Below are 10,531 nucleotides of genomic sequence, written 5' to 3'. Positions count from 1 at the left end.
TTTTTTTTTTTTTTTTTTTTTTTTGTCTTAATACGAAAAAAAAAAAAAAACTAAAGGAAATTTATGCATATTATAAATTTTTTTTTGTAAGAATCAAAAAAATACATTTACATTATATTTTATTTTTTGAATATAATATTTAATGTAAAAAAAAAAGAAAAAGATAATACCAAATAAAAAATATATTAATAAATAGTAGAAAAAATAGAATGTTTTAACTAAATATATAAATTTCAGTGAGTATATAACCATTAAAAAAACATTTTTTTTAATATTTAAAAACAGTAGTTGTTGATTCAACTTATTTGAAGTAAAATAAAAATGTTTTCTAATTTTTGACTGTAAGTTTTATCTTATTGTTTTTCTTTTTTTTTTTTTTTTTAATTTTAAACATTATCTATTTTCTACTTTAACGGATATATATATCTCATTTTTGCTCTCATTTTTAAAGAAAAGTATCATAATAATTTTTATACGTAAAAATTACTTTTTGTTAAACAATTTCAGTATTTCATATACTTCTAAATATTACGTTGTTATATTTTGGGTATATAACAATAAATATTAAGATATCTATAAATTTTCCTTTTTTACTAAGAAAAAAAAAAAAAAAAAAAGCAAAGGGAAATTAGTTAAGGAAATATATTTTTAAAATTTAAATTATACCATTTTCAAATATATTTGTATTATATAAATGAAAATTATCAGAAATAAATGCTAATCTTCCTTTTTTTTTTTTTTTTTTTTATCAATATCGGTTGACATAGCATTTAGAATTTATCCTTGAAAATCAAGAAAATAAGTTTTAACAATAATTCTTATTAGTGAAATTTTACTAATATTTTCCTTATTAAATATTTCTTAACCCTGTTATTTCAAATATTTTAATTCTATATTTTTATGTTTCACAAAACATACAAAAAAATAGTCTATATTTTTGTTCACTACTTTCCTCATTTTCCTTTAGTAACTTGTATTATTAATTTTGACATATTCCAAATAATAATATTATGGAAAAATGAATAAAAAAAAAAAAATAAAAATTTAAATATATTTTAAATAATAAATTTTTTCTTGATAAGTTATAAATTTTTAATCTTTTTTTCTTTTAATTTCCTAATTTCTTCTAATTCATGTTCTAAATCTTTTTTTAATTCAAAGTTTACTAAGCAATTATAGTTATTAGATCCTTTTTTTTTAAGTTGCTCATACTTTTCTTTTTTATTTATTTTCTTTTTTAAAGATAAATTAGTCTTATCTTGTTCGTTTCTTTTTTCAACTCCATCATTTTTAGAATTATACAAATTTTCAAAATAGCTTAACTACATAAAAGAAAGAAAAATTATATTAATTTAATATATACATATAAACATAAATTTAACATGATAAAATATATTAATTATATTTACATTGTTATTTACTAACAAATTGTTTCATTTAATTATTATGTATATTAATTTGAATTCATTATAAATATTTTCTTATGTGATTTCTTAAAATTTATATATATAATATATTATAAAATAATTTTCAATTATTTTTATTTTTAATACTTTTTTTTTTCCTATTGGATTTTTTTTTTTTTCTTTTATATTTTGAAGATAAGAATTAACGATATTATTTAATTTATCAATACTATTTTCACTTTTTTTGTTATTTTTACTTTCATTAAACAATTTATCTTTGCTTAATTCAATTATTTCTTCTTTTTTCTTGAAAACTGTACTTTCTGTAAGCCACCCATACGACATCTTTTTGCTATAATTTTTTTGTGTGTTTTATAAAATAAAAATATATTAAAGAATATATAAAAAAAAAAATTTAATAGAGACAACAAATTCAAAATGAATTTCTTATAAAAATATTAAAAGAAACTCCTTTATTCATCTTTTTTTCTTTTTTTTTTTTTTTATCATTTTTTTTAAAATAAATTATTTATTGTTAATTTGAACGTTTGAAATAGGAAAAAAAAAATTATATAATACTAAAAATAAAAATGTTATAAAATTTATAATTATATAAATCACTAAATTATTTTATTTAAAAAAGTAAAAAAAAGTTTTGAGTATTTTTTTTAAGGTTTCAAATTTATTTATAAACTTTTTTTTTCTTGTTTTTTATTGTTATAATATATTTTAATATTATACGGAATTATACAAAAAAGAAAGATAAAAAATTTAAGGAATAAAAACTTCTTCTTCTTTAATCATAGTTCCGTTTAGCCCATTACTCGCTATTATATCTTGGTTTTCTAAAAAGTGAAAAAGAAAAAAAGAATAAAATTAATAAAATAAATTAAATTAAAATATATCATTGTGCAACAAAAAAATATAACAAAAATTATTAAAAAAAAAAAAAAAAAAGATACTATAATCTATTCTTTTTTTTTTATTAAACCTATTATAAGTAATTCTAAAGAATTTAAACTATTTTTTATGACATTCTAAAAAAGAATAAAAAAAAATTTATTTTTAAAAATATAATACATTTTAAGGGAAATTATGAAATAAGAAAGATATATATTAATATAAGTGGATGATTAAATATATATATATATTTTTAAAAAAAAAAAATTTTTAATTTTTTTTTATTCAAACTTGTAATATATTTAAAACTTGTGAAATAATTAGAAGAATATTTCCCTTTTGTCTAGTTATAAAAGATAATAATAAAGAAGAAAATAAATCACCTGTACCACATATATTAAAATCAAATCTTAAAAATTTATACTTAAAGCAAACTGGTTTATTTTTATTATTTAAAAACCCAATATATAAATATAAATTATCTTTATCAAAAATATAATTAATAGAAGTAACTATAACTATTTTTACTCCTTTAAATAACAAAGATTTTATAGAATTAATTACATCATTTTCATCAGATATTTTAGTATTGCATAATAATTCTAACTCATATTGATTTGGTGTTATTATATCAGCAAAAGAAATAAAATTTTTATAAGTATTAACCACACCATTATCAACATATAATTTTCCATTATCTCCCATTACAGGATCACAAATCCAAAAAAAATTTTCATCTATTAAATTTTCAATTAAATAGTTATCTTTTTTTAATATTTTTTCATTTGAACATATTGCTTTTTTTTTTTTTTTCAATTCTATAATATTATTAATAACTGTTTCAACACATTCCTTTGATCTAATATATCCTGTTAGAAAATATATATTGTTATCTACATTTTGTATGCTCTCATTAAATTCATTTAAAATTGTTTTTAATTCTTCACTTTTTATTTCTACACCAATATGTTTAAATTTAGAATAATATTGAACGGTATTCAATATTTTAGGAATATGCCCTCTTCTTCTTAGAACAAAAATAGCAACATTATTTCCACAAAATCCATCAAAAACTTGTGATTGAATTGAAATAATATTTTCTTTATTCATCTATGTTAGAAAATTAAGGAAAAAAGAAAAGAAAAAAAAGGGAATATAAATAAAAGATTAAAATATATAAAAAAAAAAAGATATATAATAAAAGAATTTTTGTTTTTATAACAAATAAGAATATTAATTTCAATTGAATTAATTGTATTATTTAAAATAAAAAAAGAGGAAAAAGGGCTTATAAAATTTTCATAAACTTATATTATTCATTTTTTGTAGATTTTATAATTTTATCCATATTATCTCTATATATAACATAAAAATTATCACGATTTGAATTATACAATATTAAACTTACGTAAAAATAAAAAAATAAAAAATTAAAAAAGTTATACTTAATCATCAAATTATGAATGTTTTTTTTTTTTTTTTTTTCAACTTAATTTCACTCTTTTACTTAGAAATGAGTGCGTGAATTACTTTGATCACCATCAATAAAAGAAAGAAAAGAATTACAATTATATAATATATGTAACCTCAGAAAAATTAAAATCTTTATATTTGGAAAACGAACTAATTTAAGTATGTAATATATATTATATATAAAGTTATTAATTTTAAACCATTTATGAGATAACATAATTGTAATACTCAATTAATAAGTAACAAGTGCATAGTTCAAAATAATTTAAAATAATATAAAATAATAAAAGTTACTTTTATTTTATTTTATTTATTTTTTTTTTTTAAACAGACTAAAGAGTATCTATGTCTTTTATTAAATAAATTCATTAGCTATATTTTTATTATTTCATTTATAGTTTAAATCTTGAAAAAATTTACTTTTTTAAATGTAAAAATATTATTTTATATAATTTAATTTTTTTTTTTTTTTTTTTGTTAAGAGAATTTAATCCTTAAATATATATATAAATTTTGTAATTTGTTTTTGTAATGATTGATTATTTAAATATTTTTATGATAAAAAATTTTTTCTAATTTTTTTTTCTTTTGAAGGTATAGCTTTTTTTTATTAGTTCTTTCAAATATTTTTTGATTTATTATTTTTATATATAATCATAATATTTATTATTAATTTAAATATTAATAATAAATTCTTTAAAAATAACAAATTTTTTATTTTGTATGTATATTTAATTATTTATTATAGCTACACATATTCCATAAAAATAATTTATTTAAATATTTAATAAATTTAATATTTGGCACAAATATATATATATATATATACTTATAGAAGAACGAAAAAGTACACACCATGTAATTATAATATAAATATATTTTTTAATTATATTTTTTTTTTTTTTTTTCAATATGAAATCAAGGTTAATTAATATAATATTCATATTTAAGTATGAATTATATTTTTATATTTATTATTTTGTTTTATTTTTACTTGAAGTTAATTCTTCAAAATATAGTATTTAATTGTTGATTTGTATTATACTATTTTGAAATTTTTTTATTTTTTTTTTAATTTTAGCTTAAATTATTTTAGCTAATGAAAATTTTTTTTTTTTTTTTTTTTTTTTCTTTTATATATATACAATTTTTTCAATAATATAAAAATGAATTAAAAATTTTTAGTAATAATAAAATAAAATCATACTTATAAGAATGTCTTTTTTTTTTTTTTTTTTGTATTTACTATAGAAAGTGTATATAAAAAGAAAAATAATATATATATATATACATATATATATATATATATAAAAGCAAAAAAAATTAAAAAATAAATATATAAAAAAAACGATATGACTTCAAAAGTATTAACTAATAAGAAAAATGATTTACACAGTGAATATGAAAATTGCTTCGATATTTTGTTAAAAAAAAATAATATAAAAAATGTCAATTTTCCATTAAAAGAAAATAAAGATAATTCCTACATTCATTTTTTAAAAGATGAAAAATATTATCATAATAAGAAATTTAAAACAGTAAAAATAAAAGAAAAGAAAAATGATAAAAGAAATGTTTCTTTTTCTATTAAAAGACAATCAAAAATAAAAATTGATAGAAGTATTAATAGTGAAACGATAAAACTTAAAGAATATATAATTAAAAATGAAAAAATAAAGAAATGCTCAAATAATTTTTCTAAAAATTATAGTACCCAAAAAGAAAAAGACGAAAGCAATAAATATATAATAGATAAAAAAGATAAAAATAAAATAATTAAAAAAGAAAAAAAAGTTGTTGAAAGATACGATCATGAAACAAACAAAAATAATAAACAAAAAGACAAATACGAAGATAATAAAAAAGAATCAAAAAATAACAAAATTGATAAATATAAAAAAAATATGATAAAAAATGCGATAAATATTGGAAATAATTTCTGTAAGAATATGAAAAATAACAAATTTGAAGAATATAATTATGATTCACTTTATAAAAACAAAAAAGAAGAAAATACAGAAAAATTAGAGGATAGTGAAACTTTAAATTATAAAAACATTAATGGCACCAACAAACTGTTTAATTTTAATTATGATAAAAATTTAGAAAATGATTGTACTATAAATTATGAAGAAAATGAAATATACTATAATATACTTGAAGATAAAAAAGTATTAAATGACAATAAGAAATTTACAAAAAACAATGAAAAAGATATAGAACATTATTTTTTATCATATTTACCAAATGAAATAAAGAACAGTAATAACAATATACAAAATAATGAATCTTTAAACATTGATCAAAGAACTAATATAAAAAATAATCAAAATTATTTATATTTGAATAAATCTATGATGATGAATTCTTTAATAAATAATATAAAAAAATACACAAATTATGAATATGTTATAGAGAAAAAATTATGCTATAATTGTTTTATTTCAAAATATAGAAAACATTTCAATAGCTCTAGTAATTATATGTATATTGATAAATATATGAACATTATAAAAAACAAAAAAGAAAAAAATGAATCCATTAACAACTCTTTTACCTTTACATATGGTTTTTATTGTAAAAAAGGAAAATATCATGCAAATGAAGAGACTGCATCCCATACATTATTTAGCTCGTATAAAATTTTAAAAGAAATAAGCAATCTTTTTAACTATATGAAGAAAAAAAAGAAATATAATTTTTTTGAGGAATTATTTGAGATATTCAACATAAACTCATCTTTTATTAGTAGAAACAAAGATGATTATAAAATCATGAATTCATATATAAACAAAGAAAATAATATAAAATATATAAAAGATGAATTAATAAATTGTTACAATGATGAAATCCCCAAAGTTTATGTAAAATTTTCTCTTCCTTTATATTCCTTAAATGGCACTTTAGAAGAAGATTCAAAAAGCAATTATCACATTATTTATAATTATTTTTTTCAAGAAAAAAATAATAATTTATCAAAAAAAAACCATAATGATAAGAGAGAAGGGAAAAGTAAAAGAACTAATGATATGAATATAAGATATGAATTAGATGGCATAAATTATAACATAAAGGAAGATAGAAATTTAATGAAAGACAATGAAGAAAATGTTTATTATACTCATCAAAATATTAATGTACTACAAAATTATAATTTTTTATGTAAATCGTGTAAGAAAAGTCAGGTTATTAATAAAGAAAAAAAATTTGAAATATCATATTTTAATTATTTATTTAATGTTTCAAATAGTATTAAAGAAAAAAAAAAAAGAAAGAATGAAATGTTTTATGGTTTAAATGATTCTAATAATTCTAGTGGTTCAGATGAATATAATTATTTAAATTATTCAAATAGATATTTAAATAAAAATCAAGAAAAACATTGTAATACTACTACTTGTAAAGGTAATTTTAATAATATTAATTATAATGATAATAATAGCAATAATAACTTTAATAATAATAATGAGGATGTAAATAATATCAATCCTTTAATCACAGATAAAAATGATGAAAGTTATGCTCCATATGTAAGTCAGATAAAAAAGAAGAAAAAAAATGTTTTATTTTTAAATGAAAAAATAATAGAAAAATATACATTAAACGAATATTTAATTAAATGCAAAACTTGTAGATACCTTAACAAGTATGATAATCTGTTCAATGATTATTTACTTAATTTTTGCAGAAGTAATCATGATTTTAAATATCCATTTCCTATTAATTTATTAGATGAAAATGTGCATAAATTTTTTGACAACTATGAAAAGAAAAATGAACATTTGAAAAGATATATAATAAATCAATTGTATATAAGTAATTATAAAAAAAAAGTAAAGAGCAAAGAAAATTTGACAAAGAATTACATGTGTTCATATTCAGATATGGAGAGTTATGAAAATAAAGAGAAGATAATTAATATGAAAGATGAAAAAACAAAAAAAAAAAGTAATAATTATGTTAATGCTATATATAGAAATAAATCTAGTATAGAAAAAAATTTAAATTCAAAAAGGGAAGATAATTTTAGTTATTTAAAAGGGAGAATAAAGCCTGAAATGAAAAAATATTTAGTATATACGAGGAGACAACTTTTTCAAGAATATTATGAAAATTTGAAAAAAAATAAAAAAGGACATAATATAGAAAATTATAAAAATTTAGAAAATAGTAAAAATTTAGATAATAACAATTTAAGAAATATAAGATTAGAAAATAATACAAATATAAATAATGAATATGATATGCATTTATTTACAATATGCGATGGACATAGTGATTCACACGCTTCTCTATTTTTAATTCATAACATTCATAAAATCTTTTATTTTCTTCTAATTCATACTTTTTTTAATATTCATTTTACTTTTAAATTATTATATCCTATATTAGATTTATTATACTACAAAATTTGTGCTCAACAAAATTTAAGTAAGTGTTGCGGATCGTGTATTATAAATCTACTAATAAAAAATAATCATATTTATGTAAGTAATGTTGGTGATAGTAAATGTGCTTTAATAACCTTTGATTTAGATAAATTTGAATACAACGAGAAAAGGGAAAAACTAATAAAAAAAAAAAAAAATAAAAAATGCAATATAATTAATGAGAAAAATAGCCCATATGAAAATAATTTTCATAGTGGAAAAGAAAATAAATCACATTATAACTCTTTTGTAATAAACTTAAATTCCTTGTCTTATAATGAATTAAATTCTGAACACAACTGCAATAACTATTATGAATATTTAAGAATGTATAAGTTATATTATTATAATAATATTAAAAATGATTACAATTATAATCATAACCAAATCGAAGGTGGAAATTATAATAATAATAATAATAATAATAATAGTGATAATAATAACAAACAGAGTGAATGTAGTGATAATATTAGTGGAAAAAAAAAAAAAAAAAAGGGAAAAAAGGATATTAAACTAGATAAAGAGTTAAACGAAAAAATAATAAAAATTAATGATTTTATTTTAAATGAAGAAAAACAGATAAATATAGGAAACTTTTCGTATGATTTAGTAAAATTTAATAGATTAGATGGCTGTTTGCACCCTTCTAGGGTTATAGGTGATTATGATATAAAAAAAAAATATAAAGGAATAAATATTTTATCAAATACTTCCAATATTTACAAGTATAATATGAATAATATTAACTTCTTTAATAATATTCATTATATTTACAAAAGTATAAATTGCAATAAATGTAAAAAAAATTATATTTTAAGTAGTTATGGTAAAATAAATTCTATAAATAATATAGTTCTTTTAAATAACTATAAAAAAAAATTTCAAAATAGTAAAATAGAAATTTCTAATATGAGACATTTACTTAATTCTGATGATAATATTAATTCAAATAATTGTAAGAACTTTGATGAAAATCTATACTCGTTAAAAAATATAAAAGGGGAAGGTGATAACGATAAAGAAGAATATAAAAAAAAAGAATCTATTCAACAATTTTTCAAGGTTCATAGAGAAAATTTCACTGTTGATAATATTAATAAATCTCAAAATAAAAAAGAAAAATTAAATTCATATTTGAATGAGCAATTTGTTCCATATATAAATATTAAAAATTCTAATTTAAATAAAAATTTTTTATATAGAATAGATAAAAAAAATTTTTTTCATTTGTTAATTATTGCCTCTGATGGAGTATTTGAATTTATTAACCCTCTTTTTATATTAAATATTTTAATAAAAAATAAATCTATTTATAAAAAAATTCAAAAAATTTACAAAATCTATAATACCTTTACTCCTGATTTAAACACAAAAAATGATATAAATTCACAATTGCATAAATATATGATAACAAAAAAAGAATGCATTAAGTTGGCTAAAGATATAGTTAAAAATACTGTAACTAAAGGAAATTTTGATGATAGTACGTGTTTTTGTATTTTTTTATTTCCTACTTTGTTTTATCCTTTGTAAATTTTTAAAAAAAAAAAATTTCCCTTATTTTTTATTTCTTTTTTATAAAAAAAAAAAAAAAAAGTTATTAATTTTCATTATTTGATAAATTTTATTTATGCTTGATAATATTATAAGCTTTCTATGCATATTTTTATTGAATGTAAAATATGCTATGTTGTAAGATGTTTTGTTAAATTACAAATATATATATTTCTTATTTGTTTAATTTTTTTTTATACATTTATAATTTTTTATTTTTCATTTTTTGTATATACTTCGTGTTAAAAAATAAAATAATAAAAAGTGTAATTATGTTTGGTAGAAAAGGGAACTATTTTTCTAATATATAGAATGCTTTAGAATATTTTATATAATTTATATGTATTCCCATGTTAGTATTTTTGTTTTATAATTCAATTTTTTCCTAATATTTTTAAGATCATAAAAATATAATAAATTTTTAATAATTATTATCTTTGTTATAATTTTATTTTTATTTATAAATTTAATATAATTTAATATATATTTTTTAATCCTTTAACATTTTTACGTTTTATTTTTAATTTTAAAATTATTCTTTTTTTCATTATATATATATATATATATATATATATATATATATATATATATATATATATATATATATATATATATACATTTATTTATTTTGTGTGTTCTTTTTTTTCATGTATCTTTATTTTTTTTATTTTATTTTACTTTTTTTTTTTTTTTTTTATGTATATTAAAACTATAAATCTTTACTATATTCATATAGATTTTTTTTTAAGGAAGTATTTTTTTATTTTT

At 16.0% G+C, this 10,531-nt stretch overlaps 3 protein-coding genes across 3 annotated transcripts; 1 reads left to right on the top strand and 2 right to left on the bottom strand.

The window, feature by feature from the left end:
• Window positions 1-1,082: 1,082 nt before the first annotated feature.
• On the bottom strand, window positions 1,083-1,751 carry PGAL8A_00144800 (conserved Plasmodium protein, unknown function; the record flags this gene model as incomplete). Its single annotated transcript, XM_028674987.1, has 2 exons — window positions 1,083-1,322; window positions 1,554-1,751. The coding sequence occupies 2 exons, from the start codon at window positions 1,749-1,751 to the stop codon at window positions 1,083-1,085; spliced, it is 438 nt and encodes a 145-aa protein (XP_028526564.1).
• A 426-nt stretch (window positions 1,752-2,177) lies between these two features.
• PDXK (pyridoxine kinase, putative) lies at window positions 2,178-3,416 on the bottom strand (the record flags this gene model as incomplete). The annotated part of the gene is made up of 3 exons (XM_028674986.1): window positions 2,178-2,251; window positions 2,398-2,443; window positions 2,598-3,416. 3 exons carry the CDS (start codon window positions 3,414-3,416, stop codon window positions 2,178-2,180), a joined length of 939 nt encoding a protein of 312 aa, XP_028526563.1.
• Window positions 3,417-5,131: 1,715 nt separating this feature from the next.
• PGAL8A_00144600 (conserved Plasmodium protein, unknown function) lies at window positions 5,132-9,742 on the top strand (the record flags this gene model as incomplete). Its single annotated transcript, XM_028674985.1, has 1 exon — window positions 5,132-9,742. One exon carries the CDS (start codon window positions 5,132-5,134, stop codon window positions 9,740-9,742), a length of 4,611 nt encoding a protein of 1,536 aa, XP_028526562.1.
• Window positions 9,743-10,531: the final 789 nt, after the last annotated feature.

The sequence above is a fragment of the Plasmodium gallinaceum genome (genome assembly GCF_900005855.1).
Source record: "Plasmodium gallinaceum strain 8A genome assembly, contig: PGAL8A_v1_65, whole genome shotgun sequence".
NCBI lineage: Eukaryota > Apicomplexa > Aconoidasida > Haemosporida > Plasmodiidae > Plasmodium > Plasmodium gallinaceum.
This window is presented reverse-complemented; position numbering and strand designations above follow the sequence as displayed.